Source organism: Manacus candei, unplaced genomic scaffold (assembly GCF_025592945.1).
Source record: "Manacus candei isolate 608988 ecotype Guabito, Panama unplaced genomic scaffold, ASM2559294v1 h1tg000113l, whole genome shotgun sequence".
Classification (NCBI taxonomy): Eukaryota; Metazoa; Chordata; class Aves; order Passeriformes; family Pipridae; genus Manacus; species Manacus candei.
In genome coordinates, this window is record NW_026138161.1 from 3,179,482 (window position 1) to 3,205,313 (window position 25,832).

The 25,832-nt window shown below is 39.3% G+C and overlaps 1 protein-coding gene across 1 annotated transcript in view; it reads left to right on the forward strand.

The window, feature by feature from the left end:
* The window catches only part of JAG2 (jagged canonical Notch ligand 2), a 70,484-nt gene that overhangs the window by 14,799 nt on the left and 29,853 nt on the right, over positions 1-25,832 (forward strand). Inside the window, exons 3-5 of the mRNA XM_051769985.1 lie at positions 11,668-11,722; positions 18,648-18,902; positions 19,837-19,897. Coding sequence (XP_051625945.1) covers positions 11,668-11,722; positions 18,648-18,902; positions 19,837-19,897 — 371 coding nt within the window. The remainder of the gene's footprint in view (positions 1-11,667; positions 11,723-18,647; positions 18,903-19,836; positions 19,898-25,832) is intronic.

Consider the following 25,832-nt stretch of genomic DNA (forward strand, 5'->3'; position numbering starts at 1 on the left):
GTTGTAGTGTACCATACCAAATTCCATTGCTTTGGTTGGTAGCTGTTATATTTAAAATAGTTTTGGTGGTTGACTGGCTTCTCTACTAATTTCTTCTAAGGTGTAGAAGGAAAGCTTGCTGATACTATTTTGTATCCCAATATGCATTCCAGAACCTCATTGGAACAGGCACATGAACACCCGTATCAAAGGCTAGCTAAACATTTGTTACCTTTTAATCAGACTACATAAAGGTTTAGTGCACAGAGATGTGCTGGGTAAATTAACCAGCAGAGGGGAGCTGTGGCAGTAGGAAGGATGACTGATGGTTCTTCTGAGCACTGGTATTTGCTGGTCACACTAACTCTTCTGTATTCTGTGGTCATCATTAGCTCTCATCTCATTTTGTAACAAAGCAAAGTGATGATCAGGGTGGCTTGTTAAGACTGCTTTCAGGTGCATTTGACTTCGTGCACATATCATCTTTCTTTATAGTGTCAATTGTTCTTTCACAGTGGTCATGTGTGAACAGAGCTCTGGCAGCTGGGAGGACCTGTCCTTTTTGAGACCTGTTTTCCACATGCCTAAAGCTTTTTATGGGATGCTAGGCCTCTGGCCAGTAAATCTAAGTATCACCTCCAAGATGCATCTGCCGTGTTCTTTGTTGCAGATTGGAATAGGCAGGGTGAGGTGGGATTCCTTTATGTGGAACAAAAGCAGTTTCACTGAGGTGTTGAATGGTATTGAGTTTCTGCAAGTCTTTTCATATGACTTGTTAGAGACCTGAAGGACAAGGTCTTCTGTGCTTATTGACCAAAACTTTTAAGGCATTTTTTTCCCTACTGGACAGTGTGCAAAAGTTCAAATGAACAAGGTTACCTGAAATGGGTTTACCTCTATAGGTATGGATCCAGAAGGCTTATTGTGTCTTAATTCCTACTTCCTTACCCCTGTTTATTCTGGTCTAAACTGTGTTTTCTGAGGTCAGTAAGGATTCTGATCTCTGCTCAAATTCTGAAGCTGTGTTGCCTGAGCCCTGGACTGAAACTGTAGCAACTGTCAAGTACACAGGTACTGAGGTATCTGAAGGGCTAAGCAGATACATCTACATTTCCCTTTATCAGGAGCACTCTAGGTATCCATGCAGTGTATCTAGAAGCATCTTTTGGAAATCCAGACAATTAATCTGGTTTGCTCCGAAGAGTCTGCTTCTTCCTGTAGTTTGTCTGGGACCTTGAGTAATGGCAATATTCCCTTTCAGTATTTGAAAATAGGTTTTACAGATAGCAGTGTTGCATTGAGGATAGTTCAGTCAAGTTAGAGGAAGTTCTGCAGCAAGTCTATGACTGTTTTTTGCTTTTTAATCCCTTTCAGCTCTAAAGTTCTATCACTTTTTTTAGCTGGTATTTCCAGACTGTCACAGATGCTGTTGCCTTCACAGTTTTTGTGCCAGTCATGCTAACTTAATTTTCACCCTTTCTATTCTATTCTTGCCCTAATTCTCCTAAGAGTATATGAGTGATGTTTTGAAAGCTGTTTTGTTCCTTCTTAGATGGTGTCCTGAGTTACTGAAAGTCCCAGCTTTTAATGGGGGAGGTATTTCTTGCTTGCTTTTCAGCTAGTGTGGAAGAACATGTCTGGCTAGTGTGAACTTGGCTCAGTGACACACACAGACAGTGCACAATCACTTTATTAGTGGAGGAGGCTTAATTAGGAATAGCACCAGCCTTCATCTATGCTGTATAGAACCCAATAGGGATTGATTTGGACTAATGTAAATAGAATAGCTGAAGTTTGGAGATGAATTGCCGAATTATTTCAGTTACCTTTTTGTGTAAACCTTGGTTTAGTCTCTCCAAGACAAGTACCAGTTTTCTTATACTTAAACCGTTTTTTTTGTCACAAATGCGCTGATGAATTTTTATGTGAAAATTTGGTAAGCTTAGTATTTCACTTGACACTTGTCAGTCTTCCTCTAGTTAAAGGATAAATGCTTGGTGTATTCAAGCATTTCTGTTACCTTGCCTTGGATGACAGAATGTTCTGCTTTGTGTCACCTGACTTAATCACTATTAAAAGACTGTCTGGATTACCTTTTCCTCAGGGGAAGTTTCAGAAGCCTGCAGTCCTCCTTTATTCCAAATAGTAAGGTCTCCAATTAGTAGCTTTAACTCAGCTTGTCCTTTTTTTTTTTTTTTTTCTGAATAGCATATGTTGTGTTTGCTGCAACAGGTACCTGACTGAATTTCATACAAGGGTTGGTGATTTTTGCATTTGTTTTATTTCATGTGACATTTCAGTATTGCAGAAAGGAGGATCTAATTAGATTTTTCAGTTATGGTTTCTTCTGTCATGGTTTTCAAAGAGGAGTTCTGAAATATAATTATAAATCTGATTTAGAACTGTGCTTTGTTTATCCTGGGTCCTTTTTTTTTTCCTCAAACACTCCTTGGGCACAATTTTGATTACCCTAGGATAAGTGGTAATGACTCAGGCAGGCATGCAAGATTCTACAGTGTAATCATTTTATTTATTTTACTACTCTTTTGTTTTAATGTCAGCCATTAGAAAAAGCAAAATACTTGCTTCAGAACTGCACCTATACTGAAGTCAGAGTTCAGGGAATGTAAGCAAATGTCGATGAGAGGCTAAGGGCAAGAATATAGAAAACTGTTCTGTGTTCTCTCAAGCTTTGTTTTCAACCTGGGACCTTCCTGAGCTAACTGTGATTGGTCTCTCTGAAGTATTTCTGCCACACTGTCCTTGGACCCACAAAACTCTTAAAACCACTTTGCACTTAGGCAACCTATGTATTGTTTTGCAAATTTCTGCCTCAAGTGCCATCTTTTCTTCATTTCTTCTGGCCATGGATCCTATTAGCTTACTTTCATGCCTTTTGTGTCAAGAACATGAAAACAGATGATCTACTCCTAACCATCCCCAGGGTCTCTTTCTGAAGCCTTGTAGGCTTCTGTTGCATATTCCCCTTGTGTCTCTTCTAGGCTATGGAGGTTTGACCAACTCGTGCATTTCTCTTGTGGAAATAATTTGACTCTTTGTTCCTTCTTGCCTTTCTCTGGACCTTTGATTTCTGACATCCTCCTCTTGGGGATTGCTGTTCATCCCATCTCATGGGAGAGGGAGAACAGGGGAACCACACTGCTTCCCTCCACCTTCACTTACAGAATTGCACAGTGTCGTAGCACTGGATATCTTTTTTCCTTGTTGTTTGCCCTGTTCTCTAGCCTCCCTTTCTCTCCAGGATGCTCTTTCCAACAGACATCTGAATATTAAATAGTCAAGACATGGGTGAGAGTGGGAGGCAGATCTCTTAATGTAATCTGATCAAAGAACTTGTGTTGAGTTTGTGAAGGGAACTCGCTTAGCTAGGAGCAAGATGGCTTTGGTGGGTTGAAGGAGTAACTGGTTGTGGAACCGGCAAGTTGCAAGATGTATTTTGGGAAACCTTATCAATACAGATTTGCACAGAAGAACAAGGTCACAGGTGTCATTAACTCAGGGTTATGTGAGGCTCTCTGAAAATTAGTTTACATTCAACAAGGCTGGAAGTTAAAATAATGAGATATGCAACACTATACTCCCATTATGACAGTTGGTACAGAGAATTCTGAAAGGTACTGTGGAAAGAGAAATGATAAGATTAAGTAGTAGTTTAAAGACTGCCTAGAATGTCACTATTCTAGTAACTAGAATAAAATTGTAGTTACTGGTCATTCATCTAAGATGAAATGGCTTACTTTTTTCATGAATATTAAGCTTGCTTATCCAGTTGGGGAAAAGATTTTTCTATGTCTCCCTTGATGTATTGATTAGTTTTATAAACCAGTACTTTTGCTGAGACTTGTCTCAGAGGAGGTGCCTGGAGATGACATAGGCAGGAGGCATTTGCAGTAAAATAGAAGTGTTTCAAGAAAACTGACAAATTTGATAACATGAACTGGTATTAAACATTGATATTCTTGTTTCTTGCTGAAAAATCTTGACAAAGATTTTGGGAGTGATTGTGGGAGTCCTTGTACCCGAGTAGCAGAATTTTCACTGATGCTTTTTTTGTTTAGTTCTGAAAGTATAAGGAAAACAAATGACTTGGAAGTCAATCCTTCAGTGTTTGTTCAAATTTAAGTGGCCACAGTTGGCAGCTTGGACTTCATAGTTGGAACTTAATCTCCCTGAGTACAGAGATGTGTACATGCTGGAATCAGGGGAGGGGGGATGGAGTAGGGTGGGGATGAATAGCAGACAGCTATAAAAAGCAGAGGCAAGTATTACTTCTGTTCCACTGGACTAGCATTACTGCTATGTGTGTAATGGTGAAAGGCACTGCTTTAAAATAGGGATGGGCTCTTCTAGAACCTTTAGTGTCCCGTGAGCTGAGAGTAGACAGCCGATGAACTTTTCTTCAGATGAAATCCTCACATGACTACTGCCTGGTCAGATATCCTTCAGGTTTTCTAAATAAGAAACTAATGACTTGTTTCTGGCCTTGTGAAAACTATTGGTGAGGTGCATGCTTCATTTTTTCTCAGGGGTGCTGCTGCCCTGGCTGCAGCAGCTGTCTGACAGAGAGTGCTGTCAAAGTATCACTGAGGTATCGGGAGCAAATACATCTCTAAGACTTGTCATCTGTCACAAGGTTGACTTGGCTGAGATTTGCTTTGAGTTTCTGTCTAGTTACAAGAAGCTTGTGGAGTCCTTCCAACAGTTTAGCTTCTCATATGTAGTTGGATCTCCAGAGGTCTTTCTCTTTGCTTTTGTGTGGCCTGAGGTGGCCGTGTTAATGTTCTGCCTTGACGATCTCTAGTCAGTCATGGCATTTTGGCCTTTTGTGAAAATGGGTCACTGTTTTACAGGCATTAGCTAAAGCTTATATGTGACTTCAGATGATTTTGAGAACTCCTCAGCTAAAATGCTTCCTGTCTTGTGATATATCAAAACCCTTTCATGTGGAGAAACTCCTGCTGCATTCTGCCATTGCAGCAGGATCAGAGTGTCTTCAACCTTTGCTTGAAGATCTTCCTACAGGTATATCATCTGGTAAGGTGTGCCATGATCCTAGTAGTTTGATCACCCTGGAGAGAAGCACACTATGCTCCTGTTTCACAAAACACTAGGCACTGCCAAATAGGTGTTGTAATACCCCTTTGAGTCCCTCCTTGAAGTTGTTTTATCTTTCAGATACATGCAGCTGGTTGTTGGTAGGATTCTTCCACCTAGTTGCTGGGTAATTTTACTGGAATGAGTCTCTACCTGGGTGTTAAATTTGGTATATTAACTCCAAGACTGACTCCTGTTCACCTGTTGTTTTTATTTGTGCTCTTTTTGCAATGAAATGACTCTTAGTAGTCTAGACATCTAGATTTCCCTCTGCCACCCCCATATGCGTACACACACACACCCCTCCAGTTTAGATTTTGCTTAGTTTGGGGGAGGAGTGGAATGAGTGTTCAGACTCATGTAGGTGGAGATATCAGCCTGTTGACTGTTAATCATGGCAAAAAATAGCCCCTCTCCCCACTCCCTGGTGTTACAGACTTCCTAAAGATTGTCAGGTGGGGCTAATTCATAAAGAGTTCCCCTCAAACAGCATTAGGGCTCCAGAGTTTGTAAACATGGTTCTGCTTTTGTGACTGGGCCAAGAGGAGTATAACTGCAGTAATTGCTCTCAAATAGAAAGCTTCAACTTGTTCAACTGCTTTCTGCTATCTGCTGCTGATGTTTGCAGTACTCTAACCCGGCCTTCCACTCCTAACAAAATGGAGCTGTTTGGCCCTGATTTCCAAAGGGAAGCACTATGCTTGCTGCTTAAATGGAAAATGAGGGTTTAGAGGATAGGTATCTTTATGATTCTGTGTGGTGAATGGCCTCTGAGACCAGCAGACAAGTTCTTGCATGCAAGTGGCTGAAATATCATTCAAGTTTCAAAAAAAAAAAACCAAACAATTCCCAACCTCCCTCCCCCAATGGAGATCATTTACTCCTTCAGCAAAGGTCTCCATTGTGACTCTATAATGTCTCTTTCTAAAAGATAAACCTGCAGACCCGTTTCATTTGTCTGCCCTTAAACCTGTATTGAAGATGAGTCCTGGATCTTCTCAGAATCTTTCTTTATTTCTTCCTTATTCCCTTTACACCTCTGGGTTATTCATGAGGAAGTTGTAAGAACTCGCTGCAGGGTTCCTGGGGAAGGAAATGGAATATGCTTGCCTTGAAGTCATCTTTTTCCATGGCAAGCAGGCTGCTTGAGGGGGGGGGCGGGAAGGTGCTGAAACAAAAAAAAGGGGGGGCAAGCCCTCAGACCTGTGTTTGCCTCACTTGTCTCAGAGTTCCTTAGGAAAGCAAGCAGGAGAGTTGACTGTGCTGATCAAGACTTGATGGACTTGCAAGACATATTGGTGATGGTTTATTCCAGAAATTACAAAAATTAGACTAGCAGTAAGAAGAGTACTATGCTGTTGTTGTTCAGCCTGTTTTGACAGTCGAAATGTTTGACTACAAATGCTGCCTATGCTTGATTGAGGTTTGAAAAGTGGTATTTACTGGGGATGAGACCCTGCATTTACTGTGTGGCTGTGGAACAGGAAGATAAGGTGGGCTCGGGGTTTGTTTAGGAGCCAAACTTTTTTTTTCTACTTCATAGCTCATTCTTATGAGGTTTTTCCTTGTAGAAACTCCAGTCAGTCCTTTTAATGTGAAATTGATAATTTTGTGTCTGTTAGAAGTTTTGATACACAGTAGCATGTAATTGATGCAAAAACCTTCAAGTATTGATTTCAACTCAACCTTCACCTTTTGCGTTTTTCAGACTATGAGTTGGAGAATATATGAGTTCTATGACTTTGAGTGTTCTATGACTATATATGAGTTCTATGCCTGACAAAGTGCTGTCAGCAGATTGATCATCTTTCTTGGGATGAAAAATCTGACATGTCTGATTTGCCAGAAAACCCATACCTTTTGAATGTTGAATTGCAGGTATCAAGGTAATAGTAGTAGTTCATGAAAGTGAACAAAACCAATCTTACAGGTCTTGTTTCCCCTCTCCTCATAAAGGAGGTCGCTGGGATAGTATGGGGAGTGTTTTGTTTAGTGCAAACAGTGGAATAATGCTTTGAAGTTGCTTATGTCAACACGAATCCTGAGAAAAAAACACAACTGAAGCAGCATCACCATGATAAACAGACTTAATTTGTATCTTTCCAAGCTGCTTGGCATATCTGTTCAGTTAACTCCTACGAAGTAGTTCTTGCATAAGCTGTGCTCTTCTGCAGAAGTGTGCTGATGCTCTCCTGATTCGTAGCCTTTAACATCTTCCAGTTTTTCATTTGATGAGCACAAATGCTGTTGTGTGTTTTATATCTTTCCAGAAAACAAACCCAGACACTAAAGTCAGCAGAATGAAGTGTATTTTCAGTATATTAGCCCCTATCCCCTCACCCTCCAATCTGTGCCATGGTCACTTTAAAAATATTTTCTCAGTGTTTTGCTAGTACTAGTTGAAATGAACAACAGGTACTACTTCACAAAGCTTTTCTTATATGTAAGAACAGACTGGAGTGTGCATGTCCTGCTGTTATGGTTGTATCAGCCTACAGCAAGAGTTCTGTGCAAGTTAAAGAAGAAGCAGGTGAGGTGGTGTGTGTGTATTATGCATAAGACTCATGATTTTGGGGCATTTTTAGGATACTTTTATAGAGATTTCTGGTAGATTCATTCCTGAACTTGATCACACATTCATATCAACAGTCTATGGAGAACATTCTGTCTTCAATAACCTATGCTGACCTGTTCATATCAAAGGTACATCAAAGAGCCAAGACACTGCTGGATGATGTGAGGGGGTTAAAGATTTGCAGTATGAGTAGACCTTAGATTCTGGACAAGAGCTAAATCAGTGCAAATTTTGAAGCTGTTTGCTGCAAGCACCATTTGAGAAAAATGTCTGGTGTCAATGTCTGTGCAATAGAAGGGTTACTTGCAGCTGGTGTTAGTAGATGGTGTGCTGGGTAGTCTGTCTTAGACTTTCTGTTGAAGAGTACAGGTGTGACTAATGCGTAAAATGAGTGTGGCCATTATGTGAGCTAAAGATATCCTTCAAAGTTTATATCCATTAGTATTATTCAGCTTTATAGCTCCTACTTTGGTTATTGGGCAGGGTTACATTGTGAGTGGGTGTATGAATATTAAAAATTCCACTAGTAAATCATTTTGATAGTCAAACATGTTTCTGATAATTGAGCCATAACTGGGAAGCTCTCGGTGCAGCATACTATAGACATACTTGGTAACACAGATGCTTTTTTTTTTTTAAGTTTTCAGCTGTTGTTTTAAATTAAAGTGCAAAATTCAAATGAGCTTAAGCAGATCTAGTGCAAGACTTCCTACATGTGATAGTGGGCAAGACTGTTTTTTTTCAAACCAGTATGTTAAGGACCAGCTCTCTCTTTTGAGGTGTAGTAATTGTAATATGACAATCCATTGCACTACCACAGAGAGGAATTCCTCTTTCAAGTTACTGACTAGCTGAAAGTGAGGAAGGGAAGACAAATTGAGCTGGTAGCCTTAGCTGTCTTCTCTAGTGGTAAAATAGCCATAAAAATCAGTTTTATGGTTGCATTCTTGCTGTGTCTAAGGGTTTTGAAGGTAATTCAGTAGAAAGCAGGAAGCGGCACAACTGAGAGCTGTCCCAGCTGAAACTGATCTTCCAGTAAATATGTATTTGTCTATCAATACTGTTTAATGCCATCTGATTAACATCTCTAATCTCCTGCAAGTGTGACTACAAGCCTTCCTAAAATGTTACACTCCATATGTTGCTTACATATGAACAACCAAGGGATAGCCCATTAGCCCATAAGTAAACACAGGGAAACTGAGGCTATGGGATGCCAGTAAGTGAAAGAATTTAATAGTCTGGGTCTCATCTTTCTTTTGTAGGGGTTTTAAGCTTTTTATAGATGGGCTTATGGTGCTTGGTGGTCATTAGTGGGACGATGGTAAAAGCAAATGCTGGAGACCAGGCTTGTGGAACCTGGGGCTTGCAAAGCCACGAGGAGGCAGCACGAGCTGCGTGGGCAGCAAAGGTCAGGGTTTGGGACAGAATTTCAGTTCTTTCACATTTTGAAAGAACTGTTGAGAACCAGAGTCATAGTTGCTTCTAATGTACTATTGAGTCTCTATAAGACACTAGAGGAATATTTTCAACTCCAGAGACTATGACAACTTAGATTGTGAGATTTGCTGCCAGAGCTATTGGATTCCTTGTTTTAAGCATCTTAAAATTGGTAGAAGGCCTCTTTATCCCCATTCACACTATCCAGCATGAGCATGCTGGAGCAGTGTATTGTGTGGAGTTCTCTTAACCCACAAAAATTCCTTAGCATTCTGAGCAAAGATACAAATCTGCTTTCAAATGGTATGATGGGAAAGCATAGTTGACTGATCTGTTTCCTAATGCAGCAAGTCCAGCTTGAATTTTTTTTTCTGCCTTGGCTTGTGTGGGAAGTCAGATGCAGAAGTCAATTTGCAGTAGGAAAGACCAGCACTTACATAAGATAAGCAAGTGGACATCTGGAAGCACTTGGGCTCTAGTTTATACTTCTAATACAGATCAGTGGAACACAGGAAAACTGGGGATATGTTAGAAGACAAGTAGTTAAAAGTAGAAGAGGTGGATAACATCTTTGGATCTTGCACCGATTTGCAGAATTCTGCCTGGATTAGTTCATAATTTTTCAAAATAAGGATAACTCACCATTGCCAGAAGAAGATAATGTTAGGGCAGTGCTACATAGTACTTATTTTCTCAACTATTCAAGGTATGTTGTTTTTTTTTTCAGGTTGCAGTTAGAAAGAAGGGTGGCAGGCAGTGTTTTCAGAGTACAGTAGAATCCCTAAATACTGAGATATTGGTGGTTGGGGGCATGGGAGAGCGGGGAGTTGGAGGATGAATCTACTAAAATGCTTCACTAACACTTCTCTTCAAAAAAACTGGGTGGAGCTGTGAGTTGTGCTATGATATCATACCTCAGAAGTAGAGACCTTTACTTTCTCAGCTGATCTCGATCAGATGTCCTTATTCAAAGGCAGTCCAAGCTCCAGTATGCCTCTGTCCAGTGTAGCCACTCCTGAGCTCCCTTTCCCCCTCCTTCCTTGTGTAATCTAAATATTTACTTTTTCTGTTTCAATGATGGAAAATCATCTTCCCCAGTATATGTCTGAAGCTGAAAGTACAGAAGAAAAATATGCACTCAGTTAAGTGTGCTTCTGAGTAGACTCTGCTGTAGTAGTGAAAGACCTCCAGGCAAAGAGCCTTTCTGCTTAGGGTGCTGCACTGATCTCTGTTCTTGTCACTGCTGTTTTAAAATGGGGAGATTTCAGTGTTATGATCACTTGGTGGGAAGTCAAGGGGCATAAAAAGCACTTATGAGCTATCTCAAAGTGAAAACAGTACAATATCTCTTGATATAACAGTACAATAGTTTTAGCCATGCTATGAAAGATGGCTGAATTCTTACATAGTCCTCTTCCTAAGAGTGCTGGAAATTTCTTGGCCGAATATTCCCATATCCATGTGAATTCATAGATCATTAACCTGTGAATTCTGCACACATCAGGGCTTGGCTCTGCTGTACTTAATGAGCCCCAGGTTTTGGTGTGGCTTACCTCTGAGCACAAAGATGTGTACAGCGGGGTTTTAGGACAGTGATGCAATAACTCCTTCTGTTCTTAGTGGGGTTTTTTTCCTTGGTTTTGAATGTATGTGAGGATCTCAATGTTACTTGGAACCACTGGAGACTGTCAAAGCTGAAGGGTTTAACAGCTATTGTTGTTAAACACAAAACAGGTAAACATTACCTATATGCATAAGGTAACTTTTTTCTAAATAAGCTTAGTATTTGAATATCAACACGTGTCCTACATATTTGATCATAAACACAAGAAAGATGCCTGAAGCCTTGCTTTAGTGTGAAGTAAAGCCTTCATGTTTTTTCCAAATAATTTTAAAACTGTCTGAAATCATGGTTTTTCTCTTTCCTCTGGGGAAAATACAACGCCAGATGTGCTTGCTGTAATAATTATGTTTCTACTGTGTCTTTTGCAGGTGTGTTTTTCACACTGTCCCTTCCATGAGAAAGAAGTCTAAATTTTTGATAGATGCAGGGTGAATTCTGTGTTTCTTCTTTAGATATGTTTTTCTGTAAAACAGATCTGGTATAGACTTACCTCATTTTATTCCTTTTTCAGGGGAACGGTTCAGTTGTTTAAGTCTTAAATATCCTAGCTGTTTCCCAAGGTTGAGAACTTCATTTCATTTAAACCTTTTAGGGCTGTGTCTAAAAAGGATTTCTGTGGCTAGGCAGAGCTGAGAATTAGATGCAGTGGGAGGAGAATAATAATAATAATTCAGTCCTCTATATGTGTGTGGGGGGGATGTTTTTGTTTTGCTGTTAGCATGGTTTACCCCACAATTTTTAATGCTGTTATATTTCATGTTTTTGAGAAGATGCCTTCAAGGGCTTTCACATGACAACAGAGAAGTGAAATTTTTAACTGCTTTCATTTGGCTTTCTTGTAGCAAGAATATCTGCTTATTTCAAATCACAGTTTGTCTGGTGTGTAACCAGTAGCTTTTTATTACTGTCTAATTGGTGTCTTGTTTCTTTTCAGAGATCGTTCACATTAATATTAGAAGCATGGGATTGGGATAACGATACAAAAGCTGGTGAGTATTTGTGTAAAACTTGGAGTTTTTACTAACTTCTGTGCTGTTTGTATGTAAATTGGGTAGAGGGGAATGGTATACTGCTGCAACTAGCCATCCCTCCCAATCAGCCTGAATGCAAACCTGCTGTCTAAAGGGCTTGTACATGCCCAAACAGTGACTATTGGGTTAGGAACCATGAAAAATTATTGCTGTATAGGAAAAATAATGGACAATAGTAACTGAAGGTTGTAACACAGCTCCTGATAACTAGCTTTAAAAAATGTTAGAAAACCATTGTAGCTTTTTTGTTTTTATTGTTTAAAGGAAGGACAATAATCTGTGCTTAGTAAACAACTAAGCATTCTTGCTTCCCATAAAGAAACCAGGCTTTGTTTTTGTGTTCTAAATCATGGTATGATTGCTTCTCTGTTTCTTCTCAAGTCCAAGTACCTTGTATTTTCAGTCTGTAAATGTTAATGTTCAGTATCAGCAGAGCTATTAATCTGAAAGAAAAGCAAGATTATGGTATAAAAACTTGAAAATCATAAAGGGTGCTGATTGCTATATTGTTGCTAAAGTGGGACTCCAACTTGAACCTACTCTTTGGCAATGGTTTACAAATCTGTCTTAAAATAATCAATGCTTCTGGCTACAAGTGTTAAGTGAACTCAGACTTGCATTGTGGTTATTGGTGGACTATTTCGTTTTGTTTGGGATCAATGTAGAGGAAGACATTAAGATAGCAAAGGGATTATGTCCCAAATCATCATCAGTTTCAAATTATCAGTTGCATCTTCCCCTACTTCACTGACCATTCTTATCAAAATGCATCAAACATAAAAACTTGGCAGAGCTGAATTAATATTAATGCCATGTCAGAGTTTCACGGTCCTTTTTCTTTAAGATGGGGATCAGTCTCACTTGAATTTTCCTAACTGAGAGATTTTTCTAGCATACTGTATCTCCAATGGTAGACAAAGTAATGATGAGTTTGTAATTTGTTCCTGAACCCTTCTTCTGTTAGAATTAAACTTTTGTTGTGTTTAACAACTTCTTCAAACTTTATTAGCCATGTTTTCTTTAAATCTCTGTTATTTATGCTGCTGCAACTTTTCAGCTGAGTTTGTCCACATCCTTCTTGAATGAATGGATGTGGTGTTCAAAATGAGATCTTGTGTGCTGAGCAGAGTAAGCTTGAATCATGAATAAGTTTAGATATCCTACAAAGCAACAGATTGGAGGAATCCTATTGAATGCTTTGCTCAAAAAGTACTACATTAAGCTAATTCTTTTAAATACTTTCCATCTTGGGAATAATTTACCTAGGGACAACTAATACAGCAAATATTGGAGTGAAATTCCCTAGTTCTAGGTGGCAGGTCAACTCATGAGATGGTGTTGTAGGAGTGGGTGAACATGAAGAGCCTACCCTGTAAGTCATCTGTATGCATTTAAGTGTTGTATTTTGTTTATTAGAAAGCTTCTTGATAAGTAATGGTCTCATAAGTTTGCATATTTCTTAGGATTTGCAGAATCCTCTTACAAACCTATAGCTTTAAACCCCCGGTATTTCTTTTAAATACATTTGATAAGAGGACAATCGCTTCAGGCCTGTGTTAAGTCTTTGTTGTGCTTTTTAGTTTAACATGCTCTAACAAATCTCTTTACTTGCATTCATGTCACACTTCTTTTTGTGAACTTGAGGCCAACAGGATATAGAGTGCCTTCTGGAGGCCCAGTGTGCCATCTCCTTAATTTAAGTTTCCGTGAACTGCAGGAGTCTATATAAGTGTCAGATTACGGTTTAGCTCTCATGAGAAACTGCTGATGGGAAGTGAACTTCCCTTTAATTTAGGCTGCTGAAGAGGTACTGCTAAGTCATACTGCATCTGAAACTAGAAGGCTTGTCATGTCAGTTTGGGAAGACTTTCTTGACCTGTAGTTTTGCAGAATGCTATCAAAGTGCTTGTTTTGGTTAAATGTTTCTGTAATCTGTTTACCAATTTCGTGACAGATCTGTTGCTTTGCCATGCTGCAATTTACACTTGCATGTAAGATTCCTATGAAGAATTCCTTGCTGCTGAAGGGGTTTTTTTTTGGGGGGGGGGGGGTTTGATCTTTACAGTGAGTCCTCCAGTAGGTTTTGCCTTGTGAATCTGTCAACATGCAAAGGTGCTTTGCTTGTATTTTTACAAGTGCTGAAATGCCACACAGGACCAGATCAGTAAAAAATCACGTGTAAGGGAATAGGAAAAGGAATATGGCAACTTCTCCAGAAAAAAGACAAACTGTATCTGCATCCTGGAGGGGTGAAGTGAGTATCTGTGGAAAGCTTAGCTCCCTATCAATCCTGAACACGGAGCTGGTCTGTGGATCAGGTTACATGTATCTTCTGTTGCTACTGTAAGAAAGATTAATCAAAGTAATTGCCAGTCTGTTTATAAGCTGATTAATTAGTTCCAGAGTCAGGTTTTGCTTTCCTTTAATGAGGATGAGTAAGGCTGAAAGTTAAATGTAGATTCTGTGTTTCAGCTTGGACTCTCAAGTGGGTAACAAACAAAACAAAACAGCCCCAAAACCCCATCCAAAACAAAACAACTCCCCTACAAAATAAAAATGAAACAACAACAAAAACAAACAACAAAACCCAAACCAAACAACAAGCAAACAAAAGAAATCCTAAAACCTAGAAAGTGGGGTTTCTAGTGAACAACTTGAAGGTTTGAGAACACTTGTGATTCTTCCCTCCCTCTGTGCCCTTGTATCCTGTGTTCTTCCTTGCACTCATCGAAAGCAAGGCAAGGGGGCTCAGAGCAGATCTGTGAAGTACCATCTCGAGAACAAGTCTGCCGGGGCAAATGTTTCCCCTGTACTTACCTCAAACTATGAACTCTTAAGAGTGTCTTTCAGACCCGGGTTCCTGACCTATTTCTGTGTTTTCCTCCTCCTCTGTGCCCCAGGGTTGGCCCAGAGGTAAGCTTGTGGCAGTGTAGTTGTTACCACTTGTTTGCTTTGGAAGAGGGGGAGAGGAAACTGGCTTAGATACTAAGTCACTGTAAAGGGCCTGCTCGCTGTCATCTGTCACGGCAACCCCTGCTGCTTTCCAGGTAAGTCATTTGACTTGGCAAACTTCAAGCTGTGTAGCAGAGATCTGCCCCAGCCCTGCCATTACAAAGCAAGCTGGCATCCTCACATGGGAAGTAACTTTCCATTTGACTACAAGTCCTCTGCAGGGATGCAGTGGTTGCCTTCCTCTTTCCCATGAAATCTGTAGGAGACTAATCTGTCCTTTATGGCATTTTGAAATGCATGCTTGAAAACAGCTGAAGAGAATGTGCTTCCTGAAAAGGGCACCTCCTGTTCCTTTGGAAGTGAACGTCACGTGGTACCGTGTGTGTGTTCCCTTGCAAACAGGCACCAGCATCACCTTTTGCATGGCCTGTGAGTGGCTGGTTGGGAATGTCTGACCTCTGCTAAAAGTTAGGGTGTTGATGAGCAGTGTTCTTATTTGTGTATTGTGGCTCCCAATTGCACAGTTAAATACTCTCCAGATAAGACTTTCTCTTCCAAAAATCAGATGCTCCGGAAACATTAATTAAAAAACTACCTTTTGTCCATCATCTCCTTTTGTGCAAACATCTGTACTACTATCTGCTTTTCTAGACAGGCTTGTAAAAGCTTCTTATTAATCAAGGAAAAGAAGCCTAATTGCTTGTTGGGAGGTGTGAAAGTTTGAGTAATGAATGCTACTTTTTTGACCAATAACCAGACAAATTCAGTCATACAGCCCATTGCCTTTACTGAGAGCTAAAAGAAATGAGTCTGAGTCCCTAAGGTAAACTTCATGGCAAAGGCAGATGCAGGGAGCAAACTTGTCTCATCAAAACAGTTAGGTGAGAGAAACTGGAATAGCTTCAGAAGCACTTTGATATTGTGGGGGAGGAAGGAGGAACCCTGACAAACATGTTCCTCCCTGTGATTACAGATCTCTTTGGAAGATACACCTTCTAGTTGGGATCAGTTTTAAATTAGAAGTAAAGCAGAATTCTAATACTCTGGTACTTAAGAATTAAGTGTTAGAAACTAAATGGCTTGGAGCTGATTTTTCCAATGCCTTCTGTGGTTCAGGGTAAATTATTTGGCTTGCTTATTTAGGCTGTTAAACCCTACTTGTGCTGATATAAACTTGAGGAAAAACTCTTAAGACTCTGAATACATTCTTTTTCAGAGGAGCTCATGAAGATAAAGTTTGAGTGTTCAAAAAAAAAAAGACACTCTTGGGTTATTTCCCCTGTTCTCGACCCCCGGTATCAAGAGGTCTGTTCTGCATAGGTATATTTGCAGTAGCTGTAATGCTTGTTCCAGTTGTTTAACTGGGTCTGATGAATCTCCATTAGCCTGAAGATGCCTGATAAGGTTTTTATTATATAAGCCACTGCTTTAATCTCAGGACTTGTTCTTCAGTCCATCTGATGCACTTTGAGGAAACACTTTTATAGCAGTGGCTGCTGCAGCTGTTTTTAAGGAGCCACTGTTGCTTTTAGCTGAAAAATAGCTCTGTAGTGCATATCTGCTATTTGTTCAAATTTCCTTGACCATCCAGTGGTTTAGCATGTTTTCCTTTATAGTTTTTCAGATCAGTAGTCATTGGAGAAGAATAAGATTATACAAAATGATGTTGAAATCTGCCCGGGGAAGTGGTGGAGCCACCACCCCTGGAGGGATTTAAAAGATGTGTAGATGTGACTCTTGTAGACATGGTTTAGTGGTGGCCTTGGCAGTGCTGGGTTAATGGTTGGACTCAATGACCTTAAAGGTCTTTTCCAACCTAAACAGTTCTATGATTCTATCTAATTGTGAATCTTTTAGTGGTGACTGGTGCCATAAATATTCTGTTAAGTCAAAAATAAAATGCAGGCAGCCTTTTCAGTCTTGCATGTTTCTTGTCCACTCTGATACCTCTGTCATCCATGTACTGCTGGATGTCAGAGGAGTTAGTGTATAGGAATGAGAGAGTTAAAGAACAGGGGTAGACATCAGTGTGTCTCAGCTAGCCAAGAAATGTTTTATGCAGACTAGTCCAGGCAAGCATGACTTGTAGCCTATACATGGCAATACCACTTTTAATATTAAAGGAGAGAGATACTATAATTTCTTAATAATTGAAGTACTTTCAGTGCTTAATTAAAAAGGTTGGGTTTTTTTAAGTTCAGTACTGTTTAATGTTAAGAGGAAACATTTTTATAGAAACAAGCTTGAAAAAAGATATCAAGAGAACAAAATGCTTTGCAGACCTGGCTACTTCTGCAGCTTTCCTTTTTCTTTAATGTTGGAGTGACTGAAAATTGTCATTTGAGTCCTTTTACGTGCTGAGGGGAAAATGCTGCTTTGGTAAGAGAAGACAGGATACTTCTATGCTGTCAATAACTTTCTAGTTGAGAAAAAACCACTCCTTTGGTTTTGTTTTCTAAACAGATTAGGTTAATGAGTTCTAGAAAGTAAGTAGGTAAAATACATTTGCTGAAAAAGTAGTAGGGTAATATTGCTTACTACCAGCTTGGTATGTTTTATATTATTAATTATTTGAACTTTAGGCTTTCTCTTACTACCATTTCAGCCTCTTGCTGTGTGCAAGTTTTTGGTTCTTCATTTCTCTAAACAGGCATTTTAAATAAACTTTATTTAAACAAAATGGATGCTGAAGCTGTTAGCTGGCATTATTATAGTGATTTCATAGATGGGTGTGAAATTAATGTGTACCAGTGAAGCTTCTGTACCTTCTTCTTGTCCTTAACTAGTGTTTGGTGTTGCAGTTGCAGCTTGCAGTAGAATGGTACCAGATTTGAACAGTGAAACCATTAGAAAACTCCTGTCACTGGAATTACTCACTGTCTGCCCTTATCCCTTACTGTGCTTTGCTTATTCTTGATGTTTGCTGGAGACATTGTATAATTTCATTGTACTGACTATAATTGTGTCTCTCCTCCTGGTATTGAAGCTTCTATACCAAGAATTACATGAATAAAAGTACAAAATGGATATTCATAAAAGTGAAAATACTTTGTGTTGGCAGTTTCCACAACTTTATATCCTAAAATCCTCTTGTCCCCTGTGACAGATAATACTTTGTGCACATTTGGTCTCATTTAATGGAACCTGGCAGTAGGAGTGCTGCTGCTTTCCACAGGGGCAAGGCAGGATGCTTACAAAGTGTATTGCAACAGAGATCACAGTTATCAGTAGTTTCACGAGGGATAAGGATAAGCTGGATGCAGAGTTGAGAATGGCCCTTGACAATCCTGGGTTCACTTCTTTATATCTTCTCAAAATGTGAAATATTAGCTGCACAGTGTTCTCTGAAGTGCTTCTTAAAGGTGTTTTGCTTTTATTGTAGAGAGAATGATAAAATGCACCAAACCAGTTTATGTACAATAATGCAAGCCCACCAGAGCATTTACTTTTGCTCAGTAACTTCATGGCATATTGAATATATTGTGTTTTGTTTTATATTTAAAATTAAACTCACATTGGAGAACTTTAATGTCTCAGCTACTAGATTATGCAGATTTTGCAATTTTATAAGAACAAAAAGGAGGCAAAAAGAGCCTCAAATCAAGATAAAGCTGCTAGTTGTCAGCGTGTGGGTGTGGTATGTTTGGCTGCCTTGAAAAATAAGCTATTTCCTATGGATTATGTTCCAGGGTTTTTTAATATTTCCTTTGGGACACTTTTTTAAATTGGCCTTCCTGTAATGAACTTTGCAAGGCAAAGGAAAATTCAGTTACACAGTAGATCTTTATCATCTTAACATTTTCTTCACTAGGTTTTATCTTAACCAGTTGAATACTTTCAATTGGATTCCATATGTTCTTGTGTGCTATTGAACTTACCACCTGTTGAATTTACCTTTTTCTTTTGTTTGTTTTTCCAAAAAAAAAAAAAGGTGAAGACTTGTTAATAGAGCGAGTGGCACATGCTGGCATGATCAACCCAGAAGATCGATGGAAGACACTACAAATCAATGGTCCTGTTGCCCATTTTGAAGTACAAATAAGGGTGAAGTGTGATGAAAATTACTACAGTGCCCTGTGCAATAAATTCTGCGGCCCCCGAGATGACTTTGTTGGTCACTACACCTGCGATCAAAATGGAAACAAAGCTTGCATGGAAGGTTGGATGGGCGAAGAATGTAAACAAGGTAATATGTTTCCTTTGGTTTAGATTAGCCCTGGTGTTTATATAATAAACTGCAGTAGGTACTTCTGTGGTGTCAGTCCTATAGCATATTAATTTTAGCACATACAATCTTTTAAATACAAATCTTTGAAATAAAACCTCCTCTGTGAAAAGTGGAGCACAGTGTTGCTTCTGGTGTGTTCTGTGGACACTTAAATTTAGGATTCAAAGCAGTGAAACATCTTTTTACATATTACATTCATTCAGTGGTAGTGTTCCTTCAAAGCAAAATGATGATGATGTATTACATCCCCTAATGTAAGATTTTATTGAAGTGATATCATCAGTAATACCATAGACTTTAATCCTGGAGAAATGCCCTGGTTTTGCAAATGAAAAATTTTAAGTGTATAGTATGCAAGGCTGAAAGCTTTTTGATAGCCCTTAATGTGAACAGAAATTCAGGTGTAGTCATCTCTTTTAATGTACCACTCAATCAAATCTCTTTGCCTTTTGTCTTCAGTAAGTAATTAGCACTAAAATTATTTGATATACTCTTCTGCTGAGGGCTTCTTTGTTTAGTTTTCTGTTCCTTTTCAGTAAAAAGCTTGTTAATGATGGGGAGGGCCATTTTTAGGGCTTACTCAAGGTCATGTGTAGCATTTGAAGTTTGGGGGTTCCAGCATAACACCAGGTTTTAAAAATAACTTTATTTGAGAAATGTTTCAGTGCTGAAACTCTTGCTGCAAACCTTTTTGTTGGAAATGGAGTTGTGTTTTGTGAAATAGCTAGCTGGAAGAGCAACAACTATTGGAACATGGCAAAAGACAGTCTGCTTTGCACAAACAACACACAGGCTAAATGACAGAAACCATAGCTGAACAGCTCCAGATTGCTGCTGTACTAATGGACACCTGGCTGCCCACACTGATGCCTAAATCTTTTTGTATTTACAGCTGTGTGTAAACAAGGATGTAATTTGCTCCATGGGGGTTGCAGTGTACCTGGGGAATGCAAGTAAGTCTGCATGCTTGAGTATCTTCTGTTTAGGAGTACTGATCTCTAGTGTTTTCTGCGTATGGTGCTGCTTTTAAAAAGTCTACATTAAAATGGAAAAATTCTGTGTAAGAACATGGATGGAAAGAGATCTGAAGTAGATGTCTCGTGTGTAAGAATTGCATATACTTTATACTGTTTTGTGATGCTGTTCTATTTTTCGCACATATAGGACTGAACAGATTTGCTTCATGTAATTCAGAACTATGCCTCTTTCAAATGATAAAAATATTGTGGTTTATTATTTTCAAAATCCTTAGTTTTGATCTCTATGTACTACTTGTTCCTCTCAAATAAAAAGGGCAGCTTGTTCTTTGGACTGTTAGGATCAGGGAATGCTCACAGTCCTAGGAAACTCAATATATATTTTGGTCACCAGACTTTGTTCCAAGAAAAAAAGAGTTTTGCTAGTAATGGAGATACAGTAGCAAGCCCAGCCTAAACTTTCTACCCCAGGTAAACTTTTTTGGTCCCTGAATACAAGAGAACAGAGTCTGAAATGTTCCCTTTAACTTCATGATGCAACTTAAGTAGACTTTGATAGCAAGGGCAGTTCATTGTTTTCCTGTAAAGGTTCAGGCATTCGACATAGTAGGTCAAGGGGAAATGGGTGTTATTTTTACACTGGCTGTTGAAGAAATGGGACAGGTCTGCTTGCAAGTTTGGGATTCTGTGTAAGTTCTTCAGTTTTATTTGTGGTCAGAGTGGAATGCATCACCAAGAGTAGATTTATGCAGTGGTTCCTTAGTAAGCTGTGTTGAACCTGCTTGATTGGAGTGATGTGAAACTGCACTGGCTGCCAGAACCCCTGAGAGCTGACAAATACCACTTGTGGCAAGCTGTGACAGTTTAAGGCAATTTTGCTTCATCCTTCTACTACTAATTACTGCAACCATCACAGAAGTGGCAGAAATAGGATGCAGAGAACTTAGTTTAGCTGGGCTTAGAGCTAAACTGGGGTTGAGGCGCCAGTTTGTGAGCTGTGTTAGGTGACATGCGGACAAGTCCCATCCTGCTGCAGAGCCTGAAGCTTCTGTCAGTGGGGCATGGCAGATAACAAAGTAAACCTTAAATCACTGCACCACAGAGTGGTTTCTTACTGCCCTGAAACTTCCATCAGATGCAGCTGACTTGTTGAAGGTTTGGTGTGTTGTAGCTCTCGGATCTGACTGAAAACTGTAAATTTGAAATTTGCAGCGCTTCGGGGGGTGTGTGTGTGTGTAGTTTCACTTCTCAAGAGCTATAAAATATCCCTTAAAGGATTTTTTTCTCAAGGCAGATATTTAAACAATGGTTTTTTAATCTTTCCATATCACTAAATATTTTCCTTGTGATTTCAAGTATTGTGTGCCCCAACTGCTGTTGGTGATTTTTTTTAGGTTACAAGTAAAGATTATGGTTGAGAGCTGGACCAGTGTCACTTCTGCCTGAGGAAGAAGCACTCCTTCCTCTGAGCCTTCCAGGAACACATTTTTCCCCTTGAGAACCTACTTTAATGAATTTTGATTCATGTAAGGGTTTCTGGAGTCCTGTAGGTTTCAAAGGAACATCCTAGGAGCCTGTGAATATTTGCTGTTTGAATGCAAGAAGTCTTTTGACTAAAAGTGTAAAAGAAACAGGTTTAAGCAAACAGAAAGCAGTACCTTTTTTTGTTGTGTTCTTTTTATGGGGGTAGGGGAGTGAGAGGGATTGGTGCAGTTTCCTTTTTAACTTACAGCTGGTCTCACAGAGAAATGATTCTGAAGGCAGAAGTTGGAGAGGAGGAGGAGGGTTTAAAGAAGGGAATACAAAACCTTTGAAGATGGGGGGCTGAGTGGCTGTGTTTCCTTTTTTTAAGGTACCTGTTAATATGTAGTCTTATACAAGCAAAGCCTTTCCTTGCAGCCTGTTGCTGATGTGAGGAAGCATCTAGTATTGAACTCCAGGTGTTCCCTTGCTAAACTAAGCTGACAAAAATAACGCTGAGTCTATTTAAGGCCTCTGTCCAGGTATCTCACTATTTTTTAGGTGGATTCTGAAAGTACTGAGAGAAGGAAAAATGGATTGTATGCCTTGTTTTTTAGTGCCTGTCTGCTGAAGTGATAGATCTGTGATCAGCAAGTTTGAGAACAGTGGCCACTCTGCAAAACTGCAGAAAGTTCTCAGCTACGTCTTGAGTAGTGATTTGGTAGCCTGAGCATGTTCACACAGCTGTCTTTAACTTTTATTCTGTAATAGTTATTAGACTACATTAGAAACGTTGCTTTTAACAGAAATGGATAATACTTTCTGTAGAAAAATGATGCTGAACTAAAAATAAACAAGGCTTACAGATATGACCTTTATCTTCAGCAGTACAAAGGAAGCTGTTATTTAAAAGAAACTGCTATGTTTGGTGCTATTGAATTTTAATCTAGATTGCTTCATCCTGCTTTTTGGACAGTTGCCACTGTCATTTTAACAGGTGAAAACAATGTCCTTTTTTAATTCAGAAAGAAAATAAAAATGTGAGAAAAATATGGGTGTGAGATGCATGGAAATCTACTGCTGCCAATAGCTACTTGATTGCCAGAATTTGCAGTGGTGTTTTTAAATAGAAAAGTTGGAAAACAGTTTCCTTCTTCAACTTGCATGAGCATGCAGGTAAATTAGGCACTGTGTCTCTCAGGCTTCAGCCTAGCTCTCATAGAAAGGATCTACCCTCCATTCATGATGTTCCAATGTAATATGGAGCTGTTGTTGGATTAAAAGTTATAATGAAACCAGATCTTAGAAATAACTGAATGACCTCAGGCTGTTAATAAAGGATGTGCCATTAGTTCTAGTTGTACATCATCTGTCAGGCAAGTTCATATGCCCATTGTTTTGAGAAAGTTAGTGTTGAAATATTTTTCCATTTCTTTTGTTGAGTTTTCATCAAAGTGGAAAAAAAAATAGGGATGCCCTGATGTAGGAAATGATTTTACAGTATGACTGGGTCTAGGTAATAGTTTTTTTGTCATTGTGGAGGCAATTCAGAAAAAAATAAAAATTTTCTGCATAATGAGGAAAAAATATATTCTTGAGGAAAGCAAAAGCAACTTAGCTTAGTCTTGCAAGAATGGGAAATTGCCAGCTTCTTAAAATAAAAAGAAAACAAACCAATCTTTATCCATAGTGGATAAAGAAAGTCAATAAACATTGGTCTGCAGCGGCAGACCAGATGCTCTTGTTTATTGACTTCACCAGGCCAAAGTAGTAGGAAGGATTATCAAAGAAGCAACATTGCTGAGCCATGATGTTGGTGCTTTTTGTATGTTTTTACATCACTCAAAGTACTTTGTTAAATTCCATTAAGCTGTCTAGAGGAGAATGAAGTTTCATCTAATGGCTCATATCTGGCTTAGGTTCAACCGCCTTATGCAATTAGCAAAGTTGAATATAGAGAAACCACAAGTGACAATCTCCTTCCTCGATTAAAACTGCTGACCTGACTATGTTTGGTACCACTCATAAACTGTCACTAGGCTTAACAGCTTAATCTTTCACTTCCTTGTTATCCAGAGTGGTATGGCTTTGGTTGAGGTCCAGATATGCCTCATATCTGGCCTACATTGTCATATTCCTGCCAGGATGATGGTATTTTCAGAGGTCTTTTGACATTTCCTGTTGCATTTGAATGTTTAAATTTCTCATCTAAAGCAAAATAAAAGGAGTCAAATCCTTAACACTACTCAGGTTGTGTTAAGCTTCTGGAGCTATGGTAGGACCTGGGAAATGCCAGCCTTACTTCACACAACTCTGATACAAAATTTCTTTAGAATGTGTAGACTGACTGAAATGAATTAGAAATGGGATCGTTAATAGAGCTGTAATGTGAATTTTGTGCAAGGTGAACAAAGCAAGTGTACTTGCAACAAAAACTTGTAAATTGAGGTTGATGTGCTTTTAACTGGCTTTATTCTAGAATTAATTTTGAAATATGTGTGACAAAAGATTTGTTTTACAGTGTTGGTGTGTTTTTGTTTAATCATATACTTTTTTTTGTCCCATTGAAACAGATTTCTCAAACTTTCTGTTCGGTGCTGTGCCTTCTGTAGTCCTTGTGTTCCTCTTCTGGAACTTCCCTGCTCACAAAGCTGATTTCGTGTGTCCAGCAGAGTCTGCAAGGGCTCTAGCCATGTCCCTAGTGATGGGAGAACTTTAAGGGCCCAAACTTGCTCAGCTATTATTCATGTTGAGCAAGTACTGAGTACTTTCTTTGCAGAGATGCAGGCTCAAAAGCTTGAGTTGCAAAATGAGCTCGTAACTACCTGGAATACTGAGAGTGTAATAGTGTTCTAGAGATTCTTTGTTAAATCTTAGACTTGCATAGTCTTCCTGTCTTTTTCAGTAGGAGGCCTACAGTAACACTGATATCTCATTTGTGTTTTTATGGCAGTTGGGTAGATAACATGGTTAACATCAGCACTGGGGAACTCTGCCTAAACTTCAAAAAAAAAAAAACCCAACAAAGCAAACAAACAAACAAAACAATAAAAAAGGGCACCTGGAGTCTTGTAAACTCATCCTTATGTTCAAGGTGATCCACTGAGGCTTCTCAAAACAGGTTGTTATTGAAAGACTGTAGAGGACTAACAAAAGGTTACAAAGAGCTGAAAAAAAGGAAATGCTATTCCTGCTTCTAAAAGTGTGTGTGTGTGGGGGGGAAGTAAGAGGTGGGGAGCTTCCACAGTTGTTCCAGAGCAGAATTATGAGAAATCTCATAAACTGCTCTGAGCAGTAAACTAGAAACAGTCTTGTTTGAGCAGTGTGCTAGCTGCTTTGGCATCTGACCGCTTCAATTCCTGCAATGTTGGACTGCCTATGGTCCCTAAAGAGCTTAAGGCTGTTGTTTTGGCCCTGCAGGAATGCACTTGGTACCTGTTCATCATCTCCTGTCACCTCTTTGGTGTAAGATATTGTATCACAGCTTTGGGTTTCAAAGATCTTGTAAAATTACTACAATTACTATGCCTTTCATCGTATTTAGTATTCTTCCCTGTTGTTACAGCCAGTATGCTTTTATTATTGTTTTTTATGGCCTAGTGGTAAGCCCTTTGGGAATGCTGGCAGGTATTTCACAAGTAGACACATTAAGTTACACAAAGAGTCCCATGTTTTGTTTCTTTATTGGTCAATGAACTGAGGCACACTCTGCTTTCACTTGCTTGGATGGTTAGTGGGTAGGAAGGCATAGAATGTATTCTAAAGGTGGGTGCTGCTTCCAGGAGAACGTGAGCAGGTGTACAGGAAATAAAAACATGTAATGCTTTAACTTGTGTCTATAATAGTGTAGGCAGTGCAGCTGAACTAGAACAGTAGATCAAAGCAGCCTCGAGAACCCACCATCTATACTCAAAACACTTCAGGTTTGTAAATTTTAGACTACCTCTAGTATGTTCATGTGGACTGAGTGCCTGTTTGCAGGTGGAACACATTAGATGTGCTCCTGGCATACCTTGTCATATGTTACCTTAGCTTAACCTAAAAGGAATCCAATGCCTTTGTTCCAAAACAGCTCTGTGAGGTGAACCAATGCACCATTAACAGGAATGATCAGGCAGTTCACTCAAACAGCATGTTCCAGGTGTGAACTAATGCAAATACAGGCACACCCTTAGAGCCACTTACTGTGAGTTAACTGAGCAGTGTTCTGGCTAAAAAATGTTGAACCATCCCCCTATCAACTCATTGTCAAAACTCTAAATAGTACTGGGGAGAGACTGTTAGCTTTCAATAACTTCCTTCATTAGAGGAGAAAAAAACTTGTAGGGAAGGGTTTGTATCTTTTGGTGTGATAAGAATGCTGGGGGTGAGAGGAAAAGATAACAAGCTTTCAGGTAATTAAATTATTTGAGTTCATTAACAAGCATATTTTCCTTTCCTATTCACAAGA